General features: G+C 50.8%; 1 protein-coding gene across 1 annotated transcript; it reads left to right on the plus strand.

Annotated features, from left to right (window-relative positions):
• Nucleotides 1-4,571: 4,571 nt before the first annotated feature.
• Nucleotides 4,572-10,875, plus strand: LOC127012977 (lymphocyte antigen 6E). Its single transcript, XM_050891479.1, has 3 exons — nucleotides 4,572-4,654; nucleotides 8,784-8,903; nucleotides 10,052-10,875. Exons 1-3 carry the CDS (start codon nucleotides 4,603-4,605, stop codon nucleotides 10,258-10,260), a joined length of 381 nt encoding a protein of 126 aa, XP_050747436.1. The 5' UTR covers nucleotides 4,572-4,602; the 3' UTR covers nucleotides 10,261-10,875.
• The last annotated feature ends 6,575 nt before the right edge of the window (nucleotides 10,876-17,450 follow it).

Below are 17,450 nucleotides of genomic sequence, written 5' to 3' on the forward strand. Positions count from 1 at the left end.
CTCCACAAGCCCAGCAGCTTGCCTACAGCTTCAGCACGGTTTGTGCAGCCTCCCTGGAGCCTGGTGAATTCCTTGTTTACAGACAGGCACATTTTTGGTGGAAGGGATGGGGAAGGGCCTGAAAACCCTTTTCCCTAGCCAAAACAACCAGGCGATGAGGCCCCTGCTGTGGGAGAGGAGATGCCCCCAGGCACAGGAACCTTTGAAGGTCACTGCAGAATCTCATTGATGGTTCAAAAGAGGCCAGGAGTGGAAACAAGGCTACAACATGGGTCCAAAGTTCACCCAGGAGATGGAGATAGGACTGGAGACAGGTATACCTACTACATAGGTCAAGGGCCATCCAGCAGACAGGGTTGGAGACAAGGTCACAACCTGAGTCCAGCGGCCATCACCGGGCCAGAAACAGAGCTGGAGATGAACTACCTACAGCATGGGTCCAAGGTCCATCCAGGAGGTGGCTGGAGAGAGCCACACTTACAGCATAGTCCTGGCAAGGACAAAAGGCTCAGCCTTGAGCTTAAATGGGGCTCTTGGACCCATGGGCACAGTCTGATGAGAGGTTCCTGGTGAAAGTGGTCAGGGCTATTAAGGCCTATGCATGCACGCAGGGCATGACAACATGAGCCCGTTTGTAGAGGAGTCAGCTTATAATGCTGAAGCACTCTAGAGCAACCTTTCTTCAGAGGCAGCCTGGTCGCTCCAGACATGGACATATCTTCCAGCACACTTCCAGCAGCCTGGAGAGTTTACAGCAGCAATCACAGTTTAACTTTTTGCCTGAGTAGGGAAAACCTTTTACCTTTTACCCCTGCTTAAAGCTTCACAATTGTTTTCCTGTCAAAAGCCTAGAATAAACAAGCAAGACAGAGGGTGAGTCATGCAGACGCTGGAAGGAGGAGAGTGTGAGAACACTGATTTCTCCCATACCGACTGAGCATGCACCAGCCAGCAAACCACCCTCACCTTAATAGCTCTGGGAGAGAAGGAAAATGGAAACGTTGACATCAACCAGAAACAAAAGTTGATTAATCTGACAGCCTGATTGTGACTGCAGGTTGTGGTTTAAGTGGGCAGATGAAGGTCCTATTCCAGTCAATAGTGCAGCCCAAAGAGGTACCTGGTTATACACCCACATTTCCAGGAACCTCAGCAGCTAACTGAGAGCTATCTCAGGTCTGTCCCTGTGGGCTGCAGCAGAGAGTGGCCTGTCAGGGTGATGGAGGACAGTGAGCTGTTTGACACTGTAGACAGCAAGAAGGCTCAAAAAAGCACCTGTGGCTTGGTTTGCCCATGAAAAACCTGTGTCTGGAGCATCCTTGGATGATCCAAGAATGTTCCTGAAGGTCTTCTGGGCAACTCTGATCCAGAGCAACCAGAAGGGGCTTCAGGAGGAAAAACATCCAGGGGTGGGATGATGGGGACGGGCTGGCATATGAAGTCGGCCCTCGCATTCAGCCAGGTGGAGCAGGACAGCGTGAGCAGGAGTCTCAGGGATGGTGCATCACGGCTCCAGCACTCTTTGCAGTGTAGGAGGCTATGCCAGCACCTGGGGCAGCGAGGGCCTTCATACCATGACTATGTTGCAGCAGACTGCTCTGGGCAAAGAGACTTGTCTCAGAGGAAACACACCTTGCGGCAAGGATGGAGATCCTGGGCTCCTGCTCTTTCAGGCTAGAGAACAGGTCATGTCCTCTCAGTCCTCTGCTCTGCCAAACTGATACTCCACGTTTTACAGCGAGAAAGCTTTGGCAGGTGGGACAGGACTCTCCACAGAGCAGTCCCTATCCTCTCCGGCAGAAGAGAAGTCTGAACACTTCTCATCTCCAGAGAACGATGTAACTATTGAAAAGAAAGGACTTTGTCCCCTTCCTGTGGCATCTGTGCAAGGTGGTTTTAGCAGGTTTGCTCCACAAACCAACTCTGCTCCACTAACTGGGGAAACACCTCATTTGCAAATTCGACTGGGGTTTATGTGCCTCACAGAGACCCATGTGCACAGCCCTGGCCAGGCTCAGGAAGTCTCACCCAGCCCTGAAACAGAAACGTAGCGGTGAAGGAAACTCTCTGCATGCCACCTGGCTCCACAGAAGCTGAGCAAGCTTTTAGTGGGCCTGCGTTTCAAGCTCAAACTCCTAAAGTGCCAGTTCAGCACCGAAGCCTTGCAGACCTAGTAATTCTAGTTTTAATTGCTGCACCCATCTCTGCTACCCTGCTCCCTTGACCCATGAAGGGAGCTTCCATACTCTTAATTTCCTAATTTTAAAACTAGCCATTCCTCCCCATCATGCAAGCAAACCTTGAAATATTTACTCTAGCACCAGTTTGCTTTATGATCCAGCTTCTTCCTTATCTCCTTTTCCCCTTAAGCATGTTTTTGTACCTGTGTCCACCTTTCCCCAGACACATACCTGTTGCTGGACTCTACCCCTGCTGCCTTTCTTACCACCTCCCTCTTCTTGTGAAGAGACATTTTTTTGCCTTGCATTCACAGTATGAAGTCAATGGTTCAACGAAGCCCTCCAACCACCCCCAAACTTGCAAGAAGAGGCTGGAGCATTCAGTGCAGTGTTTTGCTGCGTGTTGGTCTAGAACAGAAAGCCCTGCCATCAGAGTCGCCGTGTTGAGCTTTGCAGTCTGCTGTCCCACACTGTAGCCTTGGTAAGGAGGTGGGAGACATGGGCTTAGACCAGCAAGCTTTCAGAAGGGCTTCCTTACCTGATGCATCTTCCACTATAGCGAACTGGTCTCTAGTCGCTCTGCCCACATCTTCCGTTTGCAGCATCCTGTAATTAATGCTGTCCCCACCCAGCCATTTCAGTAGTATTCGGATGATTCCAGATCCCATGGTGAGTCGTGTCCCATGACTCTTAGGTCCTCTCCCTTCCTTCCTAGCAGCAGACAGGCCCTCTCCAGGAAACAGTGGAACTGGTAACGTTAAATTTGTGTGGGGGAGAAAACCAGAAAGCTGTAGGCCCTTGTACACTTCTCGTGGGGATGAGGGGAGTGTACAAGACATCGAAGAAACAGGAGAGCTGAAGGAACATGCTATGTCTTCCTGACACCCAGAAATTACATCTCAGGTGCCCCACTTCAAAGCTGAGATAAATGCTGCGAGATTGCTCACATGTAGGCTACAAAAAGCCAGAGTGACTCTTACGGGCACAACCTGAACAAGGTCTGTATGAGACAGGGGTCTTGTGAGTGTATCTAAATTACGGTTGCTCAGGCTACTGCAAAGCTGAAACTTCCCAGTCTTTTAGTATTTGATTTGTAAACCAGAGAATGAAACAGTCCCTGCAGCCCGTTCCAGTGGAAGATATTAGACCACAGAAACACACTGCTCGCAGTCAGTTCCTGCTAGAATAACTGGCAATGACAAATAAAAATGAGCCACAGGAGAGAAAAGGGAAGTGGGGGTTTGCAGGCATGGATTTGTTTTCCAAGTAGAGGACTCTGCACTCTGACAAGACAGGAGCTGGAATTCCTTCTGACAGATGCATTTGCCAGGAAATGCTGATTCTGCAGAATTAAACCCATCTGTGGCATACAGAGTTTGTCAAACCTGCTTGTTTCTTGCTGGCTCACCAGCAGTCTCCTCCATTCCCAGGCTTCCTTGACAGCCAGCTTCATAGGGTCCCTCCCCCAATGCCCTCCCTGCCGCTCGTTTCCTAGAGGACTTAGCTATTTCTGTGGGACCTACTGAACCCGGGCCACTCCAACAAACCATTCTGGTGGACTGTCCTATGCTCTGAAGACCCATCCTGCCACGCAGCCCAGGCTGTCCCGTGCCACCCGAGCTGCTGGGCCCTCGTACCTTCAAGCTTCCCAACCCTGTATGTCTAATCCCATTTAAGCTCTGGTTAACAGCTAGGGAAGTTGGTTCTCTATATGCTTGGGTCTTGCATGGAGGCTGTGCATGCAGAGGGGTTATACATGAAGAGGGGGTGTCATGCATGCAGGGGGCTTGTGCATTCAGGGGGTCTTGCATGCAGGAGATCCATGCATGAAGTAGTCCTGCACGCAGGGGTTTGCATATGCAGGGCATGTGTGCATACAGGGTGGTTGTGAATGTATGGGGCGGGTGTGCGTGCTCAGGGGATCTGTGAATGAAGATGCATGGAAGAGGGGAGGGAGACATGAACGCAGCAGGTCCTCGTGGGTGAAGGGAGTTGTAGATGGAGGGGGTTGCACTTGAAACGGGCTGTGCATGAGTGGGGTCCGGCATGCAGGGAGCCCTCCTACCGCTGTCTCTTCCCTCAGGGAAACAGAGCGGACCCGAAAGGGGGATGGAAAAAAGCCTTTGGGGCAGGGCCAGGGGAGAGCTGGCTCTGCTCCCGCGGGCTCTAAGACCCCTCGGCGGGCCAGGCGCTGGCAAGCCGAAGCACCATGGCGCCTGCCCCCTTTCCCGGCCCCGGCTCTCCGGAGCCGGGAAACGAAACCAGGGAGGGCCGGGGAGGCGGTGGGGGGAGGCGGTGCGGGGCACGGGCTGGCCCGCGGGGCGGGGCCGCTGGCCTTTCCCCACCCCCGGCGCCCGGCCCTGCTGCCAGCCTTGCGCGCAGCGAGCCGCCTTGCGCATCTTGCTGGCCCCACCGCCGCACCATGAAGGCGCTCCTGCTCGCTGTGCTGGCTGCGGTGCTGTGCGTGGAGAGAGGTAAGGGGAGGGGGATGCCCCTGCCACCCAGTCACCACCACCTTTCCCCCCGAGGTCCCCCAGTCCCTCGCCAGCCCTGGGTTTGGGAGCAAATTGGGGGCGGGGGGGTGGGGGGGTGGGGGGAAGTATGTGTGCTGCGTCTTGCAGTGTGGGCGCTGGAAGTTGGAGGTTTGCAGAGGGGGTGAGGGTTGCAGAGGGCCTGGGGGGACAGAGCTGAGCCGTGCCGGGGTTTGGCGCGGGGTGGGGGGGTGTCTTTCCAAGACCTGCCTCGCAGCAGTGTCCCTCTTGAAGCAGGAACTTCAGGGCTTCCGTGCCTGTATGTATAGGTATGCACCTCCAGCTGTGCGTGTAGATATTGTGGAGCTTTTCCCAGTTGCAGATCGAACAAAGACCAGGGCCGGCTCCGCTCCCGCTTTTCGGCGCAGTGAGCCGGGATAACGGCGCACAGATGGGCTGAGATGCAGCCGAGGGGAAGGAGGGTAGAAGGGAGAGATGAAGCCCAGCCCTGGCAATGGCTGATGGAGCAAAGTCTGGGCAGAGCCACTCGTGATCCTGGCTCCTGTCCCCCCCCCCCCCCCCCCCCCAGCATCCTTTGGGGCAGGCTGCGGTGGCCAGCATGTGGGGAGGTGACCCCCAAGGGACCATGGCCCTGTGGAGCACATCTTGGGGCTGCCACCGAAGCTGGGGAGAACATGCTTCCTGTTGCTGAGTGTTAAACTGCAAGTTGTCCAAGTCGCAGGGTCTGCAATCCCCCGCCTTCCTGTCGACTCCATTTCTGACTACCCAAACTCCGTGGGGCCGTGCAAAACCCCATATCGTTTCCATATGTCGATGCTTGGAGAAGCCAAACAAAGAGCGAACAGGAGAGTTCTGGGCCCTCTGAGCCCCTGCTCAGGAAACACGGGCCCTTCTTGTTTCCTGAGGGCACCGATGAGAAGAAACTAGTTCTTTGCTGCCCTTCCCATGTGCCCCTCCCGGTGGAGTCCGGGAAGCAACTCGCAATTCAAGCATTGGGTTTCCATCAGAGCCCAGCTGGCATGTGCTCAGTTCCAGCTGGGAGGATGGGCTGTCCAGGCCAAGGCGGTAAGGGGTTTCGCTCCCCCCCCCCCCCGCCCTCCAAAAAACCTTTCAGCTTTAAAGTAAGTTCTTAGCCAGGCAAAAGGGTTTGTTGCGGGTAGTTTTATCCTCAAACGCTTCCAGCACGTCCAGGGAGGCTTTTGCAGAAAAGCTTTACCCTCTGCTCAAAGTGCCCTGAAGATCTTGCGTATGATATATAAAGATCTTGTCTAAGAGCAATGGAAAAGAGAGAGCGTTCGGCATAGGAACCGAATGGAAGAGCTGCCGAAGCAACAGCATTTTTCACTGGTGCTGCTGAGCTTCAGAGCAGGTTTTTAAAGGCTTTTTTTTTTTTTTTTTCTGCATTGCTCTTTGCAAGAATGGATTCAGCCTCGTATCTGAGGAGACGATCTGCTCTGTTTTGGGAGCTCTTTGTTCCTCTGAGGAGCCGAGCAGCAAACAAATAAACACATAAATTCTTCCTGCTGCATTTTCTAGTTGGTGAAAACGAGGCTTCCCTTTTGCATTGTTCAGTCTTGGGCTTTTTTCTTTTTTTTTCTTTTTTGGTAGCCTTGAGCTTCAACTCTTTGCTCTGTCTCCAGCTGCATAAAATAATTCTGCCACCCTTCTTGTGCCTTTTGTCTAAAACACTCAGCCTGCTTGCTCTCTTAACTCTGCAGTGGGTTATTTAGTTATCTGTTTTGCTGGGGCAGAAAGTGGCACTAGTTATGACTGCGTATTTCCTCTCTTAAACTACGTTGAAAGACTTGCTCTCCTGGAAAGATTTTGTCTATATTAAGAGAAGGGGTAATAGGTAGGCGTGACAAAGAAAAACATGGGGACAGGTAGGAGTGCTGTGGTAGGAGCATAGATTTAGTCACGTGGCAGAGAATTTCATGCCTAAAGGCACTTTTATGTGCATGTAAAAATATGTCTGATGTGTTTGTATCTGGAACCTCTAAGCCTTAATGAATAGCACTGCACCACTCGACTCGTGCGTTCAGCATAGTGAGCAAGTACATATGGGGACATACGTCCTGCCATAATGCCCACAGGAAGCCTGTAATCCACTTCGTTCCTGGTTGCAGACGGTTCCTGTGAAATAGGATGAGTCAATTTGCCTCCTCACTTTGCCCTCAGGGTGGTTGCAAGGAGAAGGGTTTGGGACAAGTCACCGACACCTGAGACTTGAGAGCAGAAACATGCTGGGGACCAGGGAGCAGGAGAGAGCTGGGCTTTACTCCGAGGTCCCAGACTGAGTTTGGGCCAATGAGGTCAAAAATGCCACCCACGGAAACGCTCTTGAGGGCTCAGCAAGGGACAATGACAGCCTTTAGGCTCAATGGCTGGCTCCGTCCTGCTCCCCCTCTCCTAGATCCCGAGGCAAGGTCCACTGACGAATCTCTCCCAGGGCTTTTGGCTCAACTGGTGGCCCTGTGATCCTGGGTGCTGTGTGTAGATTGTGGCTGCTGCGTTGGCATGCTCAGGTAACTCGATTTTGTTGCAAGGATCGTTGGCAGGCTGATGATCATGGAAGGATGTATGAGACAGTCCACGAAATTCTTGCTTAGGGGGTTGTGGTGTTGGCTTCATCTCTTCCCCAAAGCAGAGTAATTTGGCTGCCCTGATGTGACATTCAGGATCTCCCACTAACCCGCTGTAATCCGTTTCCCTGAGATTATGTTTTTTTCTTCTTTCCCTGCCTTGGCTGTGGCTGCTCAAAAGTCATTCCTCTGAGAACAATTGTTATTTTTTTCCCAATTTTCTTGTAAAAAGCTTTTCTTTTCCTGAGAGAAACAGGATTGAGAAGAACCTCAAGAGGTCATGCAGTCCCACAGCAGAGTGGGACAGCTGCTGACCAATATTTGCCCGACTTAATCTTCAAAATACTCCATGACAGGGACTGCTGAGCCTCAGCGAGCTCTCCCAGGGCTTCACTGAGTTCACCTCCTTAGGATAATCTGTTTGTGGTGGGGCTGAAAGAGGTAGGAGCAGGAATGATGCTGCCTTGCACTTCCCATCCTAAATCAGCCCCCACTCCGTTTTGCATCCTGGAAACACAGAAGAGAAAGGCAGTGCCTCATGGAAGGGCTTGCTGCCTGAGTGCTCAAAAATCAGAGCCCATGAAACATCGGGAACAGACCTGATCTGTCTGCGTATGTAGGTCAACAATTGCAGTGTGGATGTGATATTCTTCTATGTAAAATACAGAGATCATCCATCCACTGCAAAGTGCATATGTCCCTGCTGAGTCACCGGTCCAGGCTGTTTCTGCAACCATTACCCACCACTGAATGCTATTTTCCAATCTTTCCTCTTTCTTGGGCAGATCTGAAGGATGAGGGATGGGAGCCAGCTGGTGCAGCCCATCCTGCTGGTGTAGGATAAACCATTTTAGGGGACCTGCCATAGAGGAAGCCATGGGGGTTTTTTTGCTATCCCCCTGCTCCAAATTAAAAAGATTGGTTGCATGTGCTGCCTTCATAGTGCTATGACTCCCAGGGCAGCAGGACCGTGCAAGTCCTTGCAGGTCTTGCTGCAATGCTGGGCTTGCTCTAGCTGAGAAATCGTTTCCACCACGTGCGCTAGCTCAAGCGTAGCCTGAGCTTTGTGCCCTGCTGCCAGAGGCAGGTCACGGAAAGCTCGAACCCATGGTCATGCCTGGAGCATTTTCCATCAGTGTCCACGGTAGCTGAGCTGAATAAGCCCAAATCTCAGGCTCCAGATTGCAGGCCTGAACTTACCTCCGTTGTTTAGTTTCAAGTTAGCAGCTGTAGCTTGAACCTGCTCTTGGTGCAAACAGGAGCATGCCATAAACTACCAGGTTGACCTGGGGTTGTATTGAGGCTTTAGCTGACAGTTGATCCTGCCAAGAGCTCAAAATGTATCCCTTATGCTTGAACCCTTCACTTGGCCAATTGTTTAGGGAAAACACCTATCGCAGATTGATACAGCCAAAATAGCGAGCATGGCTGTGGCCAGATGCGGTGCGTGCCGTGCGTCAGAGGTGGGGACCACCAAACGAGGAGGTGTTCCCACCAGCCCCTAACCAAGGCGTGCCTTTCCCTTGCAGCTCACACGCTCGTCTGCTTTTCGTGCTCGGATGCATCCTCCAACTGGGCCTGCCTGACGCCTGTCAAGTGCGGGGAGAATGAAAACCACTGTGTGACGACGTATGTTGGAGTGGGAATCGGTGAGTGGTGACAGGACCTTCTTCTGCCCCTCTTGGCTGCTCTCCTGGTTCACCTGCTGAGCTGCAGGAAGGCTTTCTTTCCTTTGGCTGGAAGAAGGGGAAAGTTCTTCTTAGCAGCTGAGTGTCAGACCATCCCAAGGGAAATTTTACGAGGGACGTGCTGCCAGACGGAGTCACGTTAAAGCCCACGTGCCTGCACCGATGCTGGGAGTCCGAGGGGAATTTCGGGGTGGAGGCGGGGAGGTTGCTGATGAATAAGTGAAAGTGTGGAGGATGCTGCAGGCTTCCTCTGTAGGAAGCTCCAGGGTTGCCCTTCCTCCTTTTGCCCTGTGTTCGGGTTGTTCATCCCCGAGTCTCACCTTGGCTTCTTTGCTCTCCGTGGACGAGGTGGGGTTGCCAGGAAGGGAGATTTGCAGGTTTCCTCCCTAAGTGCCAGGAAAGATCTGGGGAGGGTCTGTGCTTCCCGGCTGCTGCTCCTAGGGCAGCAGGCTGCTCTGGCAGGTCTCCTGGCACCATTGTAGAGACCAGAGCTCAGCCCGGCTTGCCTTGCTCTCCCTTGCGGGAGGGAGGGGTGTTGCACGCCTGAGTTGCACGGTGCACAATGTGAGCGGGTCGTGCATGCACAAATGGAGGCTGGGAGCTGTTATAAACCTGTCGTCTTAGCACAGTGCTAACTGTTTCCTATTTCCTGCTGCTAAATGCGTGCCGCGCCTCTCTCACAGCCAACGCTCGAAACGCAGACTTCGGTCACAAGTGCCTCCCTGGTGCTGTGTGTGCCCCATGCTCCCTGTCTCGCTTGAGGAGTCCCAGAGTCAAGCTCGAGTGAGATTTTTGAGATTCTTCCCCGGAGCCGTTGCGGCCAAACTTTGGCCGACAGCCTGGACGGGGTGTCCCTGGGGTGTTGCATGGTCTGTAGGGTCTGCGTGGGAGGTTATCATGGGTGTTCCTTGAAGTGTGTGGGCTGGCTGAGATTACTGTCGTAGCCTGACGCCGAGAAGCACTCCATCCTCTCCGTGCCACCTGTGACGCTTCAGCTATTTCCGTACTGTTATTTCCTTTGCAGAACAGGTGATCAGAAAGCTGAGAGACATTCTAAACCCGTGTCCTTTTGCTTTTCTTCCTTTCCCCCGGCCCCAACCTAAATTCAGGCAGCAAGTCTGGCCAGTCCATCTCCAAAGGATGCTCTCCCATTTGCCCCAGCGCTGGGATTAACCTCGGCATAGCGTCTGCCTCCGTTTACTGCTGCGACTCCTTCCTCTGCAACATCAGTGGTTCCAGCAGCGTGAAAGCCAGCTACGCGGTCCTGGCCTTGGGGGTCCTCGTTAGCTTCATCTACGTCCTCAGGGCTCGCGAGTGATGGAGCTGGCCGAGGAAGAGCCGTCTTCCACAGGCCGTCGCAGGTCTCATTAGCCAATATCTTCTCTGTCGCTGTCTGCAAGGAGATCCTCTACTTCTCGGCAGGCTTCAAAGGTGGTTGTTTCCCAGACTTTATGCTCTTCCAGCATCGGAGACCTGGGCGGTTTGGCCAAGCTGTTCTCCTCCTCCTGTGGACGTACCCCACTGCACTCTCACACCTCCTTGTCAAAGGTGGATTGTTTTGGAAGGGTTTCTGCTTTTATACCTAATACTCCCCCCCTCGTTTCTAAGGTTGGTTAAAACAAGGCTGGGACTCGCTGAGAACCGATTAACCCCAGACACCACCCGGTCAAGCGTTCAGACGTTCCTGCCTCTCGCCTCTGCGGAGGTGCCTGGTACCGGCGTGCTCCAGCACATGGGTGGCCTGGGCATCGGGAATGCATGACCCGAAGGGAGACACATTCCCGGCCCCTTGCAGCTGCAGTCTCTTTTTATAAAATCGTTTCGTTTCTTCTGATCCTGGGCTGACTTTTCTGGAAAACAAATGACGTGTACCTTGTCCTTCCGAGCTCTGTAAGTGCCAGACCTGAATAAACATGCTCCTGTTGTTACCTGAGATGGGACGTGTGCTGTGTGTGTTTCCTTGCTCCAGACAGAGAGATTAGAAACGCTGTTATGGAAAACCCAAATATTATGCCCGGCACGAGGGCCTCTTACCCTCTCAAGCAGCTTTTGAGTGCTTCATCTCAGCATTCCTTCCAGTTCACCTCTGAGCAGCAAGTCCATCTCCTCCCTGTTGCTGTCCTTTCTGATAAACACCCCGGGGGCCAGCTTGTTTCACCTCTCTTGGGAATCGCCTTTTCCAGGTGCATTTTAGTGAAAAATGCCAGTTATTGGGGTCCGAGTCAACCCTATTTCTCCTAACGGAGCAAGCGCACTGGGAAGAGGACCTCTAAAAATTAGTCTGCATGTTACAAAGACTTGGTGCCTCGATTTCCCCACTTTGGACTTGTGATGGTGATAGACAATGACATCGATACCTAAATGATCCAGGGCAACAGGTCTGTTTGCAAAATTTAGTGAAGTCAGAGGCAAAGATATCAATACTCAGATCTTTAGGTTCAACCTGCAATCCCTGGCTGATGGGCTGATGGTGCACGTGGACTGCAGAAGGTGACTTCACCACCAAACCTGCCGCTCCTGCCATCCCTCAGATCCCAGGATCTTCCCAGGTCTTTCGGCAGCGTTGCTCCTGGAAGTTCTCAGCCGTCCCGTGGGAGATGTGTCCTCCTGCCATCTCTGCATCATGCTGGTTTCCTACCTGCTTTGCCTACCTGTGGACCTGCTAGACACAAAACAAGCCAAAATGGAGCCTTAAACTGTCAGGTGAAAGCTTGCTGTCACTTCCACTGATTGATCAGAGGTGCACTGCGCTTTGTTTCTCTTCTAGCAGCAAAAATCGGGTGTAGTATTGGTACTCTTTAGCCATGCCCTCCTTGTACATGGTTCCCCTATTTTGTGTCAAAAAACAAACAAAAGCCTCTGAAGCTGCACACACAGTTCAATTATACTTCTATCCCCACTTAAATGAGTGATAAACAGCTTCTTTTGAAAGATGGTGTGCAGATGTATAGAAATATTTGCAACAAAAGCGGTGACATGTTTTTTCCTCCTCCTTTTAATTAAAATGACACAGATGCTAATGACAGCCTTTACAACAGGAGGGACTGGTCATCGTGACGTGACCAGCAATTAGGTGATGAGTTTGGTCAGAACGCGTCGCTTGTCTCGTTGGTCCTCAGATGTGCCTTCCTCTGGTTAATGCATCCTCCCTCGCCTGCTGGGGCCTGCTGGGACCACAGGGCTCGAGGTGCGCCGCAAACCTCTGCTATGCACGTACAGCACAGGGAAAGCTGGGGAAAAAAATGACTAGAAATGGGGTAAATATTCCCTAGCTTCCCTGTGCCTGAGCCTTCCTCCCAAGAGGGTTGGAAACCTCGTTTGCAGGGTTAATTTGTTCCTCACCACTTGCTGTGAGCAGATGCTGTAGTGAGACCAAGGCAGCACCCAGAGTACTCTACCTTGCAAGTAATGGGGCTGTAACTCTTTTCTAGCCACCTGGTAAAAGTTATCTTGGTTTTGGGCTCAATTACCCTCACAACGCCTCTGCTGTGAGCAAAGAGCTAAACTTAAAAGCCATCAGCATAGCTGTGTCCTAATGCCTGTTCATGCCTTTACGAGGCTCTTGAGGATGCCACACTGGACAATTTCATGGGCTAAAGCTACGAGCAGGGTTATGAGACCTGGTTGCCTCCTCCAGTGGCCGTCTCCTTCCTATCTCGGCATTTCAGAGTTTGCTCATGCCAAGGACTCGGTTATGCAAGGGAGCAAGGGCTGGCAGGAAGAGCATTCAGCAGGCTACTTACCCTATACAAATAACAAGTTATATTAACGGTATTGCCAGGGGACGGATCTGAAGGTCAGTTCGCACGTGTTCTTGAGCCTATAGATGATGAATAGATTGCATATGGAGATACTTTTTTGTCCTCTTCACTCTCTTTTTGTCTTTCTCTCCTCTTCATGTGCTATACTCCTGTACACTTAGTATACGGAAGAAGAGATATTTGCAGTTTTTCCTTTCGAACACATGTGACAAAGATCTCTTTGATAGATATATGTATAATAGAGAGAGGGAGGGTATGACAGCTTGTCAAATGCAAGAGATGTTATTCAACAGTTTAATCCCAAGCATCATATGATCAGTTCTGCCAACTCTCACGATTTCTGGTCCTACTATAGATTTTTTTGTTTTTGCCCCCAAATCCCCAGCACCAGAAATCATGTGAGAACCTCAGCTGTCGTAAAGCCCAGGAGTGAAAGGCCTGAAAATGTGCAGCTGTAGTAATTAAAAACATTAATAATAGGAAGAAAATAAATAGCAAGAACCCAGCATTTATAGAGCATTAAAACTGGTGGCTTGTTAAACCAAATGCCTGATTTGGAACTTGAGGGCCACAGTGGGACAGCCCTTAAGTGCTTTGAATGTGTTTACTTGGACTGTGGAATTAGAGATCGAAATCTCAGCAGAAAACTCAGATCTTCACCTTTTCTGACAAGGCGAGAGGTTACGAGGGGAGGCAGCTTTGCTCCGTACAAGCATTAAATATCCCGGAACAGTTTTCACTGGAAAATAAGAAGAGCTTGAGTCAAATACCTGCCCATTTTGGAGCATGCTAATGAGAAAATGGTTTCTGTGCTTCCATCCTGGAAATGGCTGTATTTCAACGGCAGCTGCTGCCGTCTACCACTACGCCAACGTCGCAAGGGCTCTCATTTTTGTGTATTGTCTGTACATGCTCAAAGCTTACTGTGGCACCAGCCCTTTCCACCCAGGTTCGCTGTGGTTTGCTGTTTGCCGAAAAGGAGGACTTAAAAATGAACAAAGTTCTTCCAACTGTTTTTGAGAATTTTTTTTCGCAAAAGGGCAAAATTTCTTCTTTTGGGAAACACAAACCTGATGTGACTTGCTTGCACAAACAGCCAGAACAAATAAGGCCACTTGCTTAATCGTTACTCAAAGGATCCACATTGTTACTCAAAGAATGTCCTTGCTTGGTGTTAATTTACTCAAGCTATGGGTTATTTGAAATGATTTGCCTCCCAGGGACCCTATTTGCCATGAAGGAGGCTGGGGGCCCACCACCCCTGTGGGAAGCCTGGTAGCTCTGGTCCGGGTGGCTGTGCCTCCATGCTGGAATGAGGTATAGGCATCCGTGCTCTCCTGTCTCTGGGAAAAGCAGATGTGGTGCACATCTGGATACTTGGAGGTTTAGGGCTCTATCACAAGCCCTTTGCTCCTGTGATCCCAATGCTTTTGTGCCCTGAAGCCGGGCTGTGCTTTCGCTGTCATCCTCAGCGGTGAGGTGCTGTGGGTCTCAGCTGTTTGGGATGAAGATGGCTCTGAATCCTTCCTTGATCCTGGAGGAGTTCTTTCGCCCCTGGAAAGCTGCAGTCTGAGGCAGTCAAACTGGAATGGGGATAGACACACCCAATTTTGCATTTTGGGAGGGTCCATGGTGCCCAGGGAAGCGAAGCCCTGGGTCGGTCCTGCCATCTACTGGCTTTTGCCAGACTTGGTAGAGATGCTTTGAAGCCCAGATCTCACAAGTCAAGGAGGAACCGTTCACACATGAAATCGGGAGTAGGGAGCCAAGGGCGAGCTACCTTTAAGCAGGTATTTGCATGCAAAGCATAGAATCAGAAACGTCAGAGACAGGTTGAATGTTTTAATTTGTCCAGCTTTGCTCTGATAGCGTAAATTGAGAAATGAAAGGCTTAATAGGCTTCCCAGGTCCAACATTCTGCGAGGGAACACTTTTTCCAGCCCAAACCCTACCGTTTCATCGAAACTGGAACACTTCATGAAAATGTAATAAGGCCCGTGAAGTGTTGTAGAAAAAATATTGACACATTTTATTTCAGCTTTGTTGGATGATCTCATTTCACTGAGATGGTTACACTGAAATGTTGATTTTACTAATACATATATGTGAGATTTGTAATTGTGTATTATTACCTTTATTGTAACAGAATAAGCAGAATAAAGAAACATTGATTCCTTTAAATATATTAACATAAGTGTAGTGTATGTTACATATTGTTTCTTATGCTCTAATAAAAATATATGGAATTAATAAAAAAGGTACACTTGGAACAAAATTTTGGGATGGTTCTGCAGATATTACAGATATTACCTCTTGCTTTGTGTGAAAAGAAAGTGCTTGGGTTGGATTCCAAGCCCAGGGCTGGGGGTTGCAGGCCGGTCAAAAGGAGGACAGACATGAGGCTGAGCGTATAGACTATAGGGAGGGATCAATCCATACATGCCATCTCAAGGCCATTGGAGTCTCCTCCTGGTGATGGATAAAGAACAGGGATCGTCTCTGTCTTCAATAGTCATGCTCATAAATATCGTTGACTTGCCCGTGACCCTGCTGGGAATGGAGATGGGATTTGTCCTTTGAGCCTGTGCTCTTTCTTGTTGGAGAGGGCGGCTATTTTGGGCACATAATGGCCCCTGTGTGGGTGTCTGTGGGCAGCTGCTCCTCTTCCCGAGCTCCCTGGGGCTGCAGTGCTGCAGGGACCGCTCTGGCCCCGCTCCTGCCTGCGGACAGATGCACACACGGACACACAGACGTGGGGCTGGTTGCTCTGGAGACTCCCCCCTGCTCTCCTGAACCGGGGAGCATTCATTGCTGCTTTGCAAAGATGTGTCATTCTAATTTTTGTTTAAAGCTTTATTATTTTTGGGAGCCCAGTTGGATCCCGTGGGAGAAGGAGATTATGTTCCCTGGGGAATGTAAGACAAATGCAGAATAACAGTGATGAGCTTTCAGGAGTTTCTTAGGAACAGCCACAGGCTGTTTGAAAGAAAGACATAAAAATGTCTTTCCTTTTCTCTGGATAACCCCAGCCTGGACTATCTCCTTCCTGGCAAAGGGTCTTCTCCACTGCTCTCCCTCCTTGCAATCTGTATTTTGCAGCCTCGCTTACAAGTGTTTGTGGGGATGGGAGGGCACCAGTGGTGACAAGAAGTATTTTGGGGACTGGAGGGCATTGCGCAGCAGGTGGTCACAGAAAAAAACTGCCTCCAAGAGGCTACACCTCCCTCCTACCTGGCGTTCCCGTCCTTTCTTCTCACATTGCTGCCCATGTCCCTGCTCCTGCTGCTCCATGGGGACCTGTCTGTCTCTAGACAGGCCCAGGATGGGCTCTCCCACATTTCAGGTGTTCAGAAAGTTCAGGGAAATGGTGCCATTTCTCCAAATCTAAGAGGGGACATCATGAATGTTTTGACACAGAGGTAATAGAGCTGCTTCCTTTGTCAAGGTCCGTATTTCCACGTGAGCCTTGTTAAGAGATGTAGTAATACCAAATGCCCAAAAGTATTTCTGGAAACTAAACAACACAGGCTGTTGCCAGCGTTTCTGTTTCAGTTGGCTCTGCAGACATTTCTCACTGTCATCCCAAGGTCGTGCTGATCATCTCAGGGTATGAGTCACCATGTGCTAGCAAATGGGTCTGAAGCGGGAGAATTCCTGCCTCCCCATCCCTGCCCTTTACTGTCGCTCTGGACACGCCACCACCCTAGCCATGGCAAACACAAGTTTTGGAGGAAGAAATAGCTCTGGGGCTGGAGGGGAGTCTCCAGAAAACGGGCTCATTTGTTAGTTTTGTCATGGAGGAGTCAAGAAAAGTGTGTAGGTAGATAGTTCGCAAGTGAAAATTTGAGTGGTGCTCAAGGAAGAAAAAAAATTACTGAAACAAGAGCTCCACCTTCCTGCCAGTGCTAACCCTCTCCACTTTCTTTCCTCCTGGCTCCTTCCCTCCCCAGTCCATGGGTATTGTGGTCCACATGAGAGGCCATGGGGAGCGAGGGGGAAGATGGCACCTCCAGGCTGCAATGCTGACCTGAGCAGCAGCCGAGATGGGAGGAGGCTGGAAAGATGGGAAGTACTTTGCGTGGCTGTGGGAACATGTTCCAATCTTCCTGCTTATCATCTCCCAAGAAAAGAGATTTAAAACAATGCACAATGTACCTTGGTCTCCTTGGGTTTGGTGATCTGGCCCTTCCTGTGACACAGGGACACTTGGCCATCCGAGCTGCCATTAAGTTAATAATTCTTGTCCTTTGTAGAAGGAGTTAAGCTAGCACGACTAAAATGTAACACGTACAGCATCAAACCCATGGGGGGAGAGGTGTGAGTAGCATGCCTCGCTCTCCTTCTCCATGCCAATTAACACAAACAACGACTGGGTGTATTGTATTTCACACAGATTCTTGTCATGCCCACGTCACGTTGTTGTCCCTGAGCGCCAGGTGCTTCTGGCTCTGATTCTGTCTTCTCATTGCTAAAATTGTGGGGATGCGGTCACCCGTTCTCACACGAGAGTCTGAGTTTCGCACCAGGACTCCTTCCTGAGCTCAGACCAGTTAAACCTGCTGGTTCCAGGAAGAGCACCCATTTAGTATCAGGGTCCAAACTATTAGAGGAAAGATGACAAAAAACAAATACAAGCACTCAAAGATATGGGGCAGTGGCACCTTGTATGTGACGCTTTGCAGCGCTCAGGTTCTTTGTAAGGGCAAGGTGTAGCTACTCATGTTGGAATTCCACTCATTGGTTTGTT

Source organism: Gymnogyps californianus, chromosome 2 (genome assembly GCF_018139145.2).
Source record: "Gymnogyps californianus isolate 813 chromosome 2, ASM1813914v2, whole genome shotgun sequence".
Classification (NCBI taxonomy): Eukaryota; Metazoa; Chordata; class Aves; order Accipitriformes; family Cathartidae; genus Gymnogyps; species Gymnogyps californianus.

Bases quoted from the DNA above. Each gene is read 5' to 3' on its own strand.
- LOC127012977 (XM_050891479.1), top strand. From the start codon at position 4,603: ATGAAGGCGCTCCTGCTCGCTGTGCTGGCTGCGGTGCTGTGCGTGGAG. The intron at 4,655-8,783 runs GTAAGGGGAGGG...TTTCCCTTGCAG, and splicing joins GGTGCTGTGCGTGGAGAGAG to CTCACACGCTCGTCTGCTTT. The intron at 8,904-10,051 runs GTGAGTGGTGAC...ACCTAAATTCAG, and splicing joins GTATGTTGGAGTGGGAATCG to GCAGCAAGTCTGGCCAGTCC.